The sequence below is a fragment of the Sesamum indicum genome, linkage group LG1 (assembly GCF_026168435.1).
Source record: "Sesamum indicum cultivar Baizhima isolate 11 linkage group LG1, ASM2616843v1, whole genome shotgun sequence".
NCBI lineage: Eukaryota > Viridiplantae > Streptophyta > Magnoliopsida > Lamiales > Pedaliaceae > Sesamum > Sesamum indicum.
Genome location: NC_142657.1, coordinates 23,483,084 through 23,499,532, shown reverse-complemented (window position 1 = coordinate 23,499,532; position 16,449 = coordinate 23,483,084). Strand labels below are relative to the sequence as shown.

At 39.3% G+C, this 16,449-nt stretch overlaps 3 protein-coding genes across 4 annotated transcripts; 1 reads left to right on the top strand and 2 right to left on the bottom strand.

The window, feature by feature from the left end:
• Positions 1–701: 701 nt before the first annotated feature.
• LOC105173774 (auxin response factor 18) lies at positions 702–5,823 on the bottom strand. Of its 2 annotated transcripts, none has more exons than XM_020693555.2 (14): positions 5,221–5,823; positions 4,552–4,667; positions 4,374–4,485; positions 4,229–4,285; positions 3,887–4,039; positions 3,454–3,538; positions 3,188–3,278; positions 2,929–3,093; positions 2,729–2,842; positions 2,570–2,642; positions 2,338–2,485; positions 1,645–2,255; positions 1,385–1,572; positions 702–1,291 (listed from the first exon to the last, which is right to left on the bottom strand). In XM_020693555.2, the coding sequence occupies exons 1-14, from the start codon at positions 5,257–5,259 to the stop codon at positions 1,144–1,146; spliced, it is 2,100 nt and encodes a 699-aa protein (XP_020549214.1). In that variant the 5' UTR covers positions 5,260–5,823; the 3' UTR covers positions 702–1,143. The 2 variants fall into 2 exon arrangements, with proteins under 2 accessions (XP_020549214.1, XP_011093958.2); XM_011095656.3 differs by having other exon boundaries at positions 4,374–4,469; positions 5,221–5,822.
• A 2,182-nt stretch (positions 5,824–8,005) lies between these two features.
• LOC105173766 (cellular apoptosis susceptibility protein, putative / importin-alpha re-exporter) lies at positions 8,006–13,076 on the bottom strand. Its single transcript, XM_011095649.3, has 2 exons — positions 9,939–13,076; positions 8,006–8,470 (listed from the first exon to the last, which is right to left on the bottom strand). The coding sequence occupies exon 1, from the start codon at positions 12,870–12,872 to the stop codon at positions 9,957–9,959; it is 2,916 nt and encodes a 971-aa protein (XP_011093951.2). The 5' UTR covers positions 12,873–13,076; the 3' UTR covers positions 8,006–8,470; positions 9,939–9,956.
• A 469-nt stretch (positions 13,077–13,545) lies between these two features.
• On the top strand, positions 13,546–16,174 carry LOC105173759 (transcription factor MTB1). Its single transcript, XM_011095642.3, has 2 exons — positions 13,546–13,763; positions 13,883–16,174. The coding sequence occupies exon 2, from the start codon at positions 14,150–14,152 to the stop codon at positions 15,935–15,937; it is 1,788 nt and encodes a 595-aa protein (XP_011093944.2). The 5' UTR covers positions 13,546–13,763; positions 13,883–14,149; the 3' UTR covers positions 15,938–16,174.
• The last annotated feature ends 275 nt before the right edge of the window (positions 16,175–16,449 follow it).

Here is a 16,449-nt window from a genome sequence, read left to right as displayed (position 1 = left end):
GATTAAGATTGAGTGTGCACAAAAGGGTATCATTATTATTAACTAGATTAGGGGGCGTTCTTCTTTCAATTCCTTTTAAAGCAAAATCTTGTACGATATAATAGCAACTCTTGACTTGCACATTTTGTACATTCCATTTCCACTTCCACCCCCACCAACATCATCAATCTTTCTTCTTTTCTTTTTTCCCCCTCAAATCAAACACACAATGCAATGAATCTAACAAGATAGATTGGGATTTTCCAAGAATTCTCCCCGCTACTTATGTGTATTTAGGTTACATGGAAAGGATAGCAAAGATTGTTGACTTTGTGCCTTTCCACTATACAATCATGTGATGATGAGGACTGTGGAGTTCACACCCAACAACTCCCCCAACCTAACACTAACACAACCCATTTATTTTTTCATCTTTATCAATGCATATCTTCCAACACACCAAAAGGGATAATGCAACAGAAGCCAAAATATATTTTGGGACCACGAACAACCCCCCACCTTCCCTGATATAGGGAGAGTCAGTCACATGCGTGCTACTGCTTGAAGACCATCATCTCAGGACCACCCACTGTCCACAAACCTCAAACATTATGCAGATGATTAGGGAAAAAAGGGGTACAATGGTGGTGATAATTCCAGGAAAACCTAAGAATGAAAAGCCTCAACACTACCTAACAGAGATCAACATGATGGATGATGTATCACAGGAAGAAAAAGGTCTCACTAAATGCATATACTGACAGAATTAAAGCAATTGTCCCACACAAAAATACAAAACACTTGAGTTTGCCATCAAAGGACAAGCATGTATACACTTTATACAAACTCATCTTCTTTCAAGCAAAATCAAAGTGGACCACCTTGAGGATCCAACGCTTTTAGACCCTCGGGCCACTAAGATCTGCCTAATAATTTCATCAAATACCCCCACAAATATTGTATTTACAACTTCCAAGACTCATCTTGTTTTCGAGGAGTTTCTTAACCACTATATCTGCATTCCTAGTCCACTTCGTTCGCTTATGCTAAACTCTATAGAGCAAGTTTCAAGAAAACCGAGCACCCCAGTGCTACCAAGTTGTGTACCCCCCAATCTAAAGTATCTTTAAAGAAGAGAAACAGAGACAAGAGGATATACAAATTTCATGCTTCTAAAGTTGGTTGTGATTCCAAGCTTAAGATTCTGCCCTCGCCATCTAGAGATGACAGAGGTAGCTTACATTTAGGAGTCATCTTCTTCACTTCCTCACTAGAGTAGATGCAAATTTTTTTAGCCATCTTACAGAATTCCCTGCAAAACCACAAGAGAGGGTCGAAAAAAAGGTGTTATAATTGATATATGACAAATCTAAGATTGACTTCTAAGAAACTTAAAACTACTTACGGCCATGGGTCATCACCCACAAGCATCATGTCCCCCTCGTTGTCAGTGTAAACTACTTCCCATTTGTTCCTAGGACGAAGCTCTCCCTTAATCTCAAACATATTCTCCAGTTCACTGATAAGGTCATCATATCCGCCGAAAGCAGTCAAGTCCACGCCACGTCCAACAGCGATCCCTTGCATTTGAACCTTCTCCAAATGGAATATATAAATAAAATAGTACATGAGCTTATAAAAGTTCAACAACTAAGGAGAACTTACCTTGATCCGAGTTCTTGAAGATGAACCAAGACTCAGCTTGCTCTGCATATCATTCGGAGAAACCTCTGTCTGTACATGCTTTCTTTCTTTTGATGAATTCAAAAGATCAACACTTTGCATCCCATCAGCTTCAGATTTCTTAATGGTAGCATCACAGTCTGGAATGATGTTTGCCCGAGGAAAAGACACTTCTTTTCCCACTGGTGGAACTTTGTTTGAATTGTTCCTCAAATCAATGCCAAATAACCGGCATGCAGAAGCAGCCTCGAGCCTTTTGATTCCTTCAACTTGGTCAAGACAATTACTTGCCCTTGATGAGACAGGAGACTGAAAATCAGGAAGAACAGATCGTACTGCAACATTTTTATTGTCTTCGATAGATTCTCGAAACAGGCTTAGAGAACTATTCATTTGTGATGTAGATGGCCATACTCCACCAGGATGTGCCCTAGAACAGGGGAGGCTGCTGTTTACGTCTTTCTGCTTTGGAGGCCAGAAAATTTGGTTTTCACTGCTTTGGACATCATTAGTACTAGTTAAGTGGCTCAACTCAATGGATGTGGTTGATTTCGGATACCAGAGAGGAGACGCGGCAGAAGGGGTAGTAGTTTCTACATTAAATATTGGTCTCACTAGTCAATCTGCATAATCGTTACTGTCGGTTTATCACAAAAGATGCTATAATGTTTATACCAGTAAGAGGCAGATCGAGAGGTCGAGGTCTTTTGATCTTGATAGCTGGCTGTGGTACATCTACAGAAGCAGAAGCTACAAAAGGTTCTATATCCCATGGTGAGACTCTTTCCGGCCGCAGTATAGATGCTGGTTCATCCCATTGAACCTGATACAGCAATTACACAGAAATCTAATATCATCAAGGGTACATTTTGCATCTTTAAGACCATACTTTGAAACTATTATTAACCTTAAGTGACCGCCATGTAGAGTTTGTCCACTGTGATGAGAAGTCTCCGACACCAACGATAGTACCCGTGAACCTGAAAAGAGATAATTTAGTGAGTTAATAACTGAACTATAAGCTTCATACTCAAAAAAATACCATGGAGAAAAATGAAGAAAGAACCTTCTCTCAGGAGAATCTTCTCCTTCAAATCTCATTTTGAAACGCATACCAACTGAAAATCCATGTTGCATGGCCTCTAAGTACTTATTCAGCCCAATAATGAACTGACTTGTCCTGATCAATCATAAAAGTATGAGAGGAAAAGCTATGGTTTCACAAAGATGCAATGAATAAGTTTGAGAGGCAAGAGAAAGAGATACCGCGGCTTGTAGTACACAACAAATAGGGTTTGTGTTGTAATAGCATGTGACGCTGTCGCAAGCACTCCAAGATGCATGCTTTGGCTGGAAATGACAGAAGGTGGCATAGAGCTCTGTTGTCGAGCAAGACGGCGAACCCCAACACGTAATTCCCCGTTATCACCCCTGTAATCAAGATTTGTGCATCAAATTTTAACAGTAGCAACACTAGCAGAAGGAACAGAAAGCAGAACTTGTATGAGTATGAACAGCAAAATACCTCAAGAAAACAAAAGAATCTCCCGCAACTAATCTCTTAGAGGTGACAAATGTACTCCATCCAGTCGTAAGTAAGTGTCTCCTGGGTTGACCTGATGACAAGCAGTTGGAGCAGCCATAAGGGGGCTAAGAGGGATCACGTACTCTCATCATAACACAGAATATGACAATCTTCTCCATGTATAAACTTGAAGACAAACTCTAGGATCAAATTCAAAATAAAGAATACTAAAGAAAAGTGTATAACTCTATGTACGACATTATTACCTCTGAATATGTGCTTGAACCGCCACTCATACCCATGCAGATCTTTGGCAACCAAATCCTGGGTTGGGGTTTGTTGTGTCATATCCTTAGGGATCACAAACAGCATATCAAATATCATCGTTAATTGTTTAACATTTCAATAGAATGAGAATAAAAAGAGAACAATGAGAACATAAGAAACTTGAGCAGCTTCAGTTCCAAATATCTTAATATTCTTCATGCCGAAAATAAACAGATTTGCATCTCAAAGCACATAATTGTCGATCTTAGCAATTTAAAGAAACAAGAGTCTATGTACAAAGGTTGGTAGACTCCGTAACAGTGTCTTTTTGGTGAGTGAATTATCTAGAGGGATATTCAAAAAAATGAGCAATTAATATCTTTCTGCCTTATATCCAACTTATGAGAGGTAGAAAGAGAAGAAATATCTTACTAATGGGGGCAGGCATTCATTGGCATGCTTCCGGAGAACAGAGAAACCTCCGTGAGTGCTTGTATCAGATGCCGTCAAGATCTTACAGAAAGAGTGAACAGTCTGCTTTGGTGGATCTGGAGGGGAAGGATCCAGACTGGTCGGCTCAGCTTGCTAAAAGAATTCACATATGAAGATTTACATAGTTATATATACATGAACATCCAAATATGAAGAAGGGTCAGCACAAGAAAGTCACCAGCCACACAATTTCAAATCGCATAGTGAGAAATTTGTCAAATAACTAAAGGTATGAGCTCTAATTCAAATATAATGGCGACCGTAAACAGAGTCATCGCTTACATCTGGTTCCGGGTGTAAAGTGATCTGGGCATAAACTTCATCTGTTTCTGGTTCGGCCTATTAAAACACAAAGAAAACATTCAGAACTTATCAAAGAGAGCAAACAAAAATGGAAGCAGAAAATAGAAAATGTTTGAAACAATACCAGTAACTGAATGTAAACAACACGACAGAGGATCTTTGAGGGCAGATTGAACCTGGGGATTTGCAGATTCAATTCCTGATTTGTTGACGCCTCTAACTGCAAGTTATTACACCTAAATCAAACTGCAATTAACAAAAAGAAAAATGAAAATTCTCAAGTGGGGATTATGGAAGCTTACTTGTTCCATGTGACCCTGAGGAAAGTAGTAAACTCTCTCTCCCTTACGAGGAACAGCCACCAAAGGTCCAGCACACGCCTTCCACAGCTCCGTATACAGATCATCACTTCCCAAACCTACCAACAGAGGAAGATTTAACAAGAACTAACGGATCCAAGAATCTTAATCGCCCAGAAAGAAGAGGGAAGAGACTAGAGAGCTGAGAGGGGAAACACACACTAAAATCTAAATGAAAACACTTAAGAAAATCCTTTTTCAAATTGTTTCTTCTTCTCAGCTTAAAGGAAAACCAAACTGAAACACAGGACAGAAAACAACTTAACTGCATAGAGACATAAAGATTTGCGTTTCTTATCGAATAGTTGATAAATGCTAAGGCTTTGCATGAATATAGAAAATTAATCAAAAATCAAGAAAACCAAATTCAGTAAACCAAGCAGAGGCACTGTCACACAAATATCAGATAAAAAATATGAAACTACTTATCAATTGCAAAGAAAGAAACCCAGGATGCAGAGATGACGAGAGGCGTAGATAAATAAATATGCGTACTTGGGAGCAGAAGCGGATAAAAATAGAAGGTTTGAGTTTGAGGCCCTTTTTAGCGTGCCAACTCTTAAAAGAAGTAAAATTCTGAAAACCCAAAAGATGTGAAGCATTTAGTCATACCAGTTTGATGAGAAGGTGGTGTAGTGAGGGCATCAGCATGCGCCATTCAAAGTTGGCAGAAGAAGAAGAAGAAGAAGAAGAAGAAGGGCAAATAGAAAGGAGAAAGAAAGAGGTATTGATTCTTGATACTTGAACAGGCAGGGCAGGAAGAAGAAGAAAGAGAGAAAGCAGCAGCAGTCTCACACACACTTCAACGTACGCCGTTTAAGATGATCATCAGTAATCCAAGCCCACCCGTCATATCCATTATCATGAACAAACAAAAAAAAACACTTAATCAAACCGGCCCTTAATTTTGAATGCATTCCTATCTCTTCCTCATGACTTTGTCTTTCTACTTTTCAGTCTCTCTGTCTATAAATGTGGGTGTGGGTGTATAGGTTTGTGTAACAGCATTGAAGGAGGTGTGGTGTGTGTTATGTGTGTAATGGATGGATGCAGGAATTCAGCTCATTTTTCTCTCACTTTTCAGTTACAAAACCGCTATTTGCTTTTGTCTCTTCAGTAACCAAGACCAATACCACCACCCTACCCTTTCCCTTTTCTTTTTTTTCTTTTTCCTCTTGAAAAACTCCTCACTTGTTTCTCTCTCACATACACAACACCACCTGAACCAAACGTTACATGATATATGATGATGATGATGATACATATATACAATTTTTCATGATCATTTTATTAATACAGTTGTGGTATGATTGATTATTTTTTATGAATTATATATTAAAAGTATATCGTACTTATTATATAATTGATTTAAATAAAAAAGTAAATAGTATGTGAATTAGAAATTGATTTGAGTGTGTGAAATTGGGGTTTTGCAATTTGAATGGAAAAAGAAAAATTCAAAGGATGGTTTGACTCCACAAGTTGACTTTAGATGTATATATAAATGAAGGAGGGGAGTTGTGAGTTTAGTTTACACGGTTTATCATCATTGCTCATTTTGAAAATTCTCGTAATTAAATAAATGTATGTATGTATGTATGTATGGGGTAAGCCCAAACTTTTTTGTTTTTCTTGAAAGAAAAATGAAAAAATATAAAGGTAGGTAGCTGTTTTAAATGTAAAAGTTGAGGGAGCGGAAAAGTAAATTTATTGGGTTATGACAAAATCAGTCAAGTGAAGAGTAATAATTATGGGGAGCCACGTGGCATACCATAAAAGTGCTGACATGTCTCACCCCAATTAAACAATGGAATGGGTAATATGTATGTTATTGCATTGGATCATTAGAAGAATAAAAAGAGATAATTGGGATATGAATACGATTCCCTCTCCCTCTGCTCACTCTAAGCTGCTATGCTTAAATATTAATCTCTTAATATCTAAACTACTGTTGATTCCATTTGGATTACAAGATTTTATACCATAATTAATTCAAGTTGAGCAGAAATGATCTTGGATACTAGATCCCATCATGCAACAACTATTCTTTTCGAATTTTGGAATTCGAATTGGAATTGGAATACCCCCACCCCCATTTCTTAATTATTTATTCTTTGCACTAAATACATATTACCATTAGTGGGAGTACGTATACATTTTTTGTGGTCCATGTGAGGACCATTTGGTTTGTTCCTAGGCATCTCGAAACCAACTCTAACAAATTTCATATTTCACTTAACATTATATTAAAAAATTCATATAATTTTTACATGTTAATGTGTATCAATTAATTAAATAATCTCAAGTGTAATGTAGGAATTGTGGTCCCAATCTTATAAAACAGAGTTAAGAGTTTGTGCTGTTTTGTTGGTATCCCTTACACTTCCATTGGACATTTTCACCACTAATTAATTATAAAAAACGATCAACCAACCAACTACTAATTCAAAACCCTTCTCCTTTGTCAGAAAGAAAAATAAAAACAACTAGTAAAGATGGCAGCCACCACTCCCACTTTCACAACATTTATTGGAGAGACTCTCACTACTCACCACTAGTGCTGTCCTTTTTCTTTTTTTTTTTTTTCCCTCCATTATTAAATAAAAAATTATTTATTGTTTCGGATTTAGGTCCTTTCTTGTCCGTACAATTTGACCAACTTTCTTGACACTTCCCTAACCATTGGATTTTTTTGATAGCCCATCTAATGGAGAATCTTTAGATCCCCCACTCTAACCAAGACTTTCTTCTACTTCATCATCTCTCTCTATTACCAATTTCTTTAATACAAATAAAATCCCATATTTGCCTTAACCTTTTACTACTCCTCTTCTAATACACTTTCAAGTATGTTAATTATTCCCATTAGAGAATCAACACCACAAAGCCCACATTAACAAGAGTTAAGGTCAACTCCACCGCATTAACAAGAACCTTACATGTGTATGTCATTGGAGCATGTTATAACCAAGTTATTAGTTTAAATATTCTTATTGCCTTCAGGTTTGCTAGAGAAATTATCATCAATTAAAAAATAACCATAAATACATATCCAGACTAGTAATCAATTAACATAACATTCTAAAACTTCCCAACTATAGAGACCAAATTCTAAGTTTTGACACGATATTTATGAGGTTCCATGTGTCCATAACACTACTACTCTAACATTCAACAATTCAATCTCAAACTCTAAACAAATTTAACCAATTTAGTTAGCAGCACACTGGCCATATGCTGCCAAAATGCAGTAAAAAAATATGCCCTGCGTCTACTTTGTATAACCTTTAATTTGAACTTTGGTTTATTTAAGTTTGTCCTTGTCTGATCACAGCACAATCCATTATGTTCTGTTGAACTTAAAAGCTTATTAAAAGAACAAGAGGGAAAGCCATGATTCGATCAACAAAACTGATGGTACAACAGAAAATTTTTAATTTCATCCCAAGAAACCATTGGCGAAAGGCAGAAATACCATGACTTAACCTTCACGCCAACTAAATCAAGACATACAGCAAAAGTAGTTGTTTATAACTTGAGCCCTCAACAAACAATATCCTGTGTAAGCCTCAATCGCTCCAGAGAACAGCAGAAACAAGTTTTTATGCAGCTATATAAATGCATGTTGAAGCAAAATTGTCATGCATTCTCCCCAAACCAAATTCTATGATGTGGCTGGTTGATAGTTCCATCCAGGGGATATTAATATTACGACATACGACCTGAAAATTTATGGATGGGTATTGACTTATCTGACCAGTTGACTGAATGCAAGCATGCTCAAAGACAAACATCGAAAATAACCAGACCCCACAAACTATGACCAGAAACCACTCTGTTTCCCGTGATTTGGTTATCATTCCTGGAAAAAAAAAATAAGAAGAAGAAGAAGGTCAAACAAGCAACGAATAAATTGGATAAACGTTTGTTGATGAATATACCATGTAAATTAATGACAAATTTTTTAAGGAACAACAATGGAAATAAACAAGTATAAGACAACAAACAGGCTAACGCTCAAATGAGATGCTGGTGGTAAGAAATTATCATAGAAGAACGAGTTAATTGTCAATGAAGGGCTAACCAAGAAAGTGAAGAAAAACAACATTTTCTACAGGAAACATGCTTGTAGTGCCAGAATTCTTTTATCCAACACACAATAATTTAAGTATATAACATAAATAAGGAATTTATTAAGAAATTCATATGTTCAGAATATGGATACCAATTTTAAGCAAAGGCCCGGTACATTTAAATTTTTTAAAACTGGTAGAGCTACAATTTCGCTTTCAGCAACTTTAGATCTTTTATGTGTTTTTCTAAAATTGACTTTAACAAAATCTAGAAAGAGCCAGGACAGAGGTCAGGTGACACAAAAAATAGGTTTTTCACTGTAACAAAAACTTCTTTAAAGCCAAAGGTCTTCCAGAAACCCAGAAGACGTGTTGCATGGCCATGAAGTGAGACGAGGGAAATGATGAATATTAAGCATCAACTGAGCAGTTTGCCTAGAGCAGTCAGTTAATCAAAAGCTCTACTGCACCTGACACTAGCGTCTTCCATTCTGTTGCTTCAAAATAAGAATGGGAGTAGTAGAAGATAAATGTTTCGCACAACAAACAATTTATGCGGGCTGTGTCAGGGATATTTGTTTAACAAGCATCAGAACATCATAATACAATCTATTCTGAAACCTTCTGTTCATCAATAATATAAAGCCAAAATTAAATACTCTCTTACAGAAGTTGTTTCATGTGTTCAACTGTTGTATTTGTCAAACAAAATGCAGACAAGCAGATGGGTGATATTACATGCATGGAGATAAGACAAATTATGTTAAACAAAATTCTGACTTACCCCAGAAGACCACATAGACAGAATATGAACATATTAAAGGTTCACCACAGCTTCGAACTAATTTCACCAAAAGCAACCCATGTTTTAACAGATTGCTGATGTAACCACTTGAGAACATAAAACATTATGGAACTAATAAAACATGTAAGAGGTTGAAAGTACATATAATAGCAGAACAGTAAGATACAAGGTTAAATCATATTCATCATGTATCAGGCCCTAACTGCATGCATCCCAACAGAGATAATAGGAGCAAAGACAGGTCTCAAGGCTAGATGCAGTTTGAAATAGAGTGGAAAATTATTTTTGCAATCTTTATTAGTTGTGACATAGTAATATAAAATGATAGTGAAAACCATGTTCATCACTCAACTGAGCAATCTTGAACTGTTCGAATATCAGAATCCCAAAGTAATGCATAAATTTTAACATGTAAAGGCACAGACAGAGTCGGTGAAACAGTAAAAACTTACCACATGACAGCGTCTGCCTCAAACTATTGTGAGATTATATGAGCTGCAAAGTTGAAATAAAGCAGCTTGATTTGCTGGTTCAAGATTTTCGGTAATGATCCGAGGGTATGTTCCAGGCGAACGAGCAGATAGATTTGCCAGAGATGCTACCAAAAATTGTTTTGGATCATTGATTTCTGGTAGAGGGTCGTCTTCTTTCCTCCCAGCATTGTAGAGGCGGACATATGTGGCATTATATCCAACAGTTTCACCAAAATCGGGAACCTCAGGCTCCTCTTCCACTCTGTCCTCCTCTGGCCGTGAAATAAGTGTAACAATGCTGTCAAGCATTTTACCCCACAGCTTTGGATCTAAAGGGGACACAGACTCACATATAAGCCTAGTCGAAGCCACAGAAGTTAACTTGAGCTCCGTTGAACCTGTTATTAGCTTGAGATTAGGAATCCAAAACTGCTCCAAGATTGTATGGAAAACATCAGGCTGAACGGCATTCATTGAACCAACAAGCTTTTCCGGACCATGCTTCACCAGAAAAAGTGACATAAATATGACAAGAGATTTGATGAACTTCACAGTTCTGTTGTACTGAAGCCGCTTAAATAAAGCAACCCAAATGTGGCTAATGTAGGGATGGATTACATCATAACCCAGGTTTTCAATCACAGTGTTGAGCACATAAAATCCTTGTTCATCAGTACTAGGAGATGAAACTAGCGTGTTGAATATTCCAAGGACACTAGATAATCGCCCCTGCTGATTCAGTTCATGCGGTGCCTTTCTGAGGAAGGCTTGGAGTAAACGGACAAGGGCTGGAACATTTGCAGACTTTTTCCATGATTCAGGCATAAGGAGTATCGCAAAAATCTCCATGTAATTCCCTGGTAAAGGAGATTGATTCAAGTCAACGAGCTGAGCCAGCAGCTGGAATGCATAAGGGAAGAATTCGCTAACATCTCTGGATAAGATCAACTGCAAGCTGGGAAGCAGGCTTGTTTCAAAAGGTGAAATGATTGATGGATCCTGGTCGCAAGCCCGTCTTATTAGAAGAGCCACAGATTCAAACAGATAGTGGTTGAAAACGGGATTTTTAGGGTTTTCACAGACCCTGTTTAGAACAGTCGCCAGACCGTTGATGCAAGGTAAAGCAACCTCATGTGAGACATTAGCAACTCCAAGGACCCGCATGATGCACTTCATCACATACTGATTCTCCTCAGATTCTGGCTTCTGCAAGGCGCTAAAAAGATTGGTCATTAGTACAAGCAGAAATGGACTGACATCTGTAGCTGAGTATCTCGCCCTTCCCCCTTCATCCTTGACCAAGAAAAGCTTCTCAATGCAGCTGGCAGCATATGAATGGACAACATTTGACTCGGAGCCAAGGAAGCGAACCACATCAGGGAGCAAGGCTAATGCAACAGGTTTAGAAATCTGATTCCTAAACATAGTGAAGTACTTTAAAGCACCAGCTTTCAGCATTGGAAACCCATCTACGTCCTGACTTCGGAGTTCCGGCACGATAACAGACCCGAAAAAGCTCTCAACATCAACAAGATCAGTGGAGCCAGAACTGCCACCAGCTTTCTTTGTGGCAAGGGAGACAACCAAATAGATAGCACAGTCTTTGTGCTTCCAATTCGCAGCGGGATTCTCTGCAAATGATGCCAAAAGACTCTGTACCTGAGAAGAAACCTTCTCAGTGACCTTTTCCTTATAATTTGAAGCAATTCCCTTAAGGAGTTCACAAGCAATCCTCCTCCTAGTGTCAAGGTCACTGCCCTCCATGTCTCTCCTTATGAACTCCACGTAATTCATCTCAAATAGCTCCTCATCCTCATCCCTTAACATCACATTGGGAATCACGACACTCTGGCAAATCTGTTGCAGTATATCATCCCTCGCAAATAGAGTGTGATGAACACTTGTACTCACCGTGGTCAAGAACTTAATAGCAGTCACAGTCAGCCTCTCCCGACTAGAAGAATTCGAGGCGACCACTAGAAGTCCCCACACTGCCTCCACAAATCCACTCAAATATTTCTGAAATGTCTCCTCCTCTTTCTCCATGTACAGGCTAATATTCTCACAAACAGCAGCCCGCAACTCATCAACCGAAGCAAGGCCATCGCTTCCACTATCTTCTAGAGCAGAGTATTTTACAGTCAAATATTTCTTGAACTCAATCATCCATTCATCCATATGATCCTCAAAAAACTCTGGCAACTCCATAAAATTCAGTGAATAGAAAATCCTACAACACAACCTCTGTGACTCTACATACCCCTTAAGAACACTTGCATTCACAGAAGCAGAACCCACAGCTTGGTCTATAAACCCTGCAGTCCGCTTAAACACTTGCAACAATGGCTTGGCAAAGTTATCAAGACAGTACTTCAAATCAAGCAACAACTCATTTGTCTTAAACTGGTACCTAAATTTCTTAAACAAGGAATTAATGGTTGCTAAAACCCCATTCACGGACGCATAGTCGTTGGCCTGACTCAATTTATCCAAAGTTAGAACTAATTCTGGCAACAGAGTAGGCCAGGCTTTAGGAAAATCATGCTTCCCAATAATAGTTAAAGCTTCACTAAGCTGAGCTTGAATTTTTGGTGAGGCATTAACCATGAGAGTAACAATTAGAGCTTTAATCTGTTCCTTTTCGGGATCGGGCACAGCAATATGGGCAGGGTCGTTGGGGTGGACGGCCCAATGGGCTTTGAGGTGGTTCTTGAAGTTAACAGCGGCTGATTGGCGGATCTGGTCATCGACGGATGGCTCGGCGACGAGGCGGAGAACGGCGAGGCCGTAGTTAGGACGAGTGGCGGCGTCGGAGAGAGCCTGCTCGGCACGGCGGCGGGGATCATGGATTGGGGATAGGGTGTTGAGGAAGCACTGGGAGAGGAATTGTAGGGTTTCAGGGTTCCACTCCATATTTTATGGGAGAGGGAATGTGGGATGAGGGTAAGGGGTGGGGCTAGGGTTTAAGCTTAGATGGAATTGAGGAATTAGGGAGATGAGTAGAAAAGAGGAAGAAAGTAGGTGAGAGAGAGAGAGAGTAATGTATATAATTTGAAAAAGGAAGGGAAGAGGCAGAGGGAGGGAGGAGTTGGGAGTTGGGAGTAGTGTGTTTACAGGCAGGAGGATTAGGATTGATAAGAAAGATAGAAATTTGGTGAGAAAGTATTTATAATTGGGCCTCCCAAGGGGCTAGGCCCAATAATGAGCTCCTATGAGTCATAGAAAAGCCCAAGCCCAATCCCAGCAACCCATTTTGGGCCACGCCGAAAACGTTACAAGTAAATAATGAATGGAGCGCATAAACGTTAAAATATATTGAATGCAGTTCACGTGCTGCAGACACGCCCTTCACGTGCATTTCCATCATTTCTTTTTTTATATATTAATTAACTAAACCTGTTTAATCCTATAACACCACTTTTCTAGACATACATTATCAAGGAATCAATATTTAATATTTAAATAATGAAGAGCTATTTTTATTTATTTATTTATTTTGTGACCCACTTTCTAACTATCTAAACACAAGAATGTCGCCCACTCCTTTCTAAACCTAACCATGGTTACTTTTTCACTATTCTCCACACTTCATACACATGCACCAATTTATTTACACAAATCCCTCTCCCTCTCTCCCCCTTCTTCGCTCTGCAAATACAGCCAAACACCTACCCAACCTTCTTCTTTTCACTTCTTCAGCTGCTCATCATTTGTTTATTAAACTTGTGTGTTTTTTCTTTGCTTCTTCCATACATATCTTTAATACTCTCTTTCTTGCAAACTGCAAACAACTTCAACACACTGGTCAGTGATTCCTTCCCTTCAATCTTTTCTTTCTTCATGTTTTTTCTTTTTTAATTTCAGCTTTTACTTACATTTAAATTCGTTTTCTGTTTTCTTTCTTCTCATGCATGTTTCTATAGATTTGTGATGTTTGAGATCTGAGACTAAGGGCTGTCGCTTCCAGGGTTTCTGACGAAAGATTTGTTTTTTTCTTGGGAAAGAGCTGTGATGGGTTGGTGTTCTATTGGTTTATAGCATATTCTTGAGATTTTCCGATTTGGGATTTCTCAATCGAGAGACTGGAGATTTATAATTGCCTCTTCCTATTCCCTGCTATTTGGGTTTTTAAAGTTGAAAAACTGCTTTTATTTCGTGGCTGGTGTTGTGGGCTAAAATTAGAATTTGGTATGGGGGGTGTTGGATGGTATAACGAGGATAAAGCCATGGCGGCGGCGGTTTTGGGGACTAAGGCTTTTGATTACTTGATGTCAAGCTCAGTTTCTGCTGAATGCTCATTGATGGCGATGGGGAATGATGAGAATTTGCAGAATAAGCTTTCAGATCTTGTGGAGCACCCAAACGCTTCTAAATTTTGTTGGAATTATGCCATCTTTTGGCAGCTTTCTAGGTCTAAGTCGGGAGACTTGGTCTTGGGATGGGGTGATGGGTGTTGCCGAGAGCCTCGTGAAGATGAGGAGTCCGAGGTTACTCGAATCCTCAAAATGAGACTTGAGGATGAGTCTCAACAGAGAATGAGAAAAAGGGTTCTCCAGAAGTTGCATACATTGTTTGGGGGGAGCGATGAGGATAGTTATGCTTTTGGATTGGATAGGGTTACCGATACTGAGATGTTCTTCTTGGCGTCTATGTACTTTTCCTTCCCTAGGGGAGAAGGGGGTCCTGGGAGGTGCTTTGGATCGAGTAAGCATGTCTGGTTATCGGATGCGTTGAAGCCATCTGTTGATTATTGCGTTAGGTCATTTCTTGCAAAGTGTGCTGGCATGCAAACTATTGTTTTGATTCCAACTGACGTTGGGGTGGTTGAATTAGGGTCAGTCAGATGTATTCCGGAAAGTTTGGAGCTCCTAAAGGTGATTGGATCATCCTTTTCCTCATTTTCGTCGCTTATCAGGGCTAAGCAAGCTGCGGTGATAACCGACAAAAATGATGCAAACGGCCCCATTCGTAATTTGGTGATTGGTAACCGCCCGGATGTAGTCCCCAAGATTTTCGGGCAGGATTTAAACTCAGGCCGCATGCAATTTAAGGAAAAAGTTGCCGTCAGCCACGAGGAGGACAGGACTTGGAATGCGAGCAAGATGCCATTCGCAAACAGCCGGAACGGTTTTCATGGTGCAACATGGACACAGTTTGCCAACGTAAAGCCAGGGAAGGCAGTAGAGATCTATAATCCTCAGACCTCAGCAAATAAGGTTCCTGAGCTCGTCAATGGAGCTAGGGAAGAGTTTCTGCTTAACAATTTTCAGCATCAAAAGCCGGCACAAATGCAGATTGATTTTAGTGGAGCGACGTCAAGGCCCATAATCTCCCATCCACATAATGGTGAGTCGGAGCATTCAGATATTGAGGCTTCATGCAAAGAAGAGCCTGCAGGGCTATTAGAAGACAAGAGGCCTAGGAAGCGTGGTCGGAAACCTGCCAATGGAAGAGAGGAGCCTCTCAATCATGTGGAGGCAGAAAGGCAACGGCGAGAGAAGCTGAACCAGTATTTCTATGCTCTTCGAGCAGTTGTACCAAATATTTCTAAGATGGACAAAGCTTCCCTCTTGGGGGACGCTATTGCTTACATCACTGAACTTCAGAAGAAGGTGAAGGATATGGAGTCTGAGAGGGAAAGACTTGGTAGCGTACCGAGGGAAGCATCAGGTTCAGAAGCTAATCCTAAGGCAGAAATGCAAGATACGGCTTCGAGCATCGACGTTGAAGCTTGCCGTGACATTGTGACCGTGAGGGTTAGCTGCCCCTTGCGTACCCACCCAGCATCAAGAGTCATCCGAGCAATCAATGATGCAGAGGCAACCATTATTGAAGCAAAAATGGCTACAGGGAGTGAGAGGGTTTTTCACACATTTGTTGTAAAATCGAAGGGATCAGAAGGGGTGACTAAGGAGAAGTTGATAGAAGCATTGTCCCATAAGTCCAACTCCTCCCAGCCGATGTCCTCACTTGGGTGATGGAAGTCGGGTGTAGCTAACAAAGTTACTAGGCATATATAAGATATGCAGTGAAGCAAGCTTTTGCAGAGATTTTGATATACAGCAGTTAATGTTAGAAGTAGTTGAAAAAAGCATCCTTTGACGAGCAGCTAGGAAATAGAATATTTCTATTTGTTTATAGTATACATATATATATTATGTCGTAATTTGCAAGATTAATTAAATTTATCAAGTTGATAGACTTGGTCTCTGAAATCTGTTTTATTTCATTTGAACTCCATTATTGTTTACAGTGTGAAAAGAGAAAGTAGAATCCCAGGTGGTGGTAGAAAGAATATCTCAATGGTGCAAAGGGTTGAGAATAATGTGTTGTGAAAATAAAAAAGGTACGAGTGTTGTTGTAAAAATGAGGAGTGTGAAAAAACAAGAAAAACGTTTCCTTTAAAACGTGTTGAATGTGGGGAGACCAAACTATTTTAGGTGGAAAACAGACCACTCACTCCTTTTCTTCTCCAAAAGAAAACGTGTTT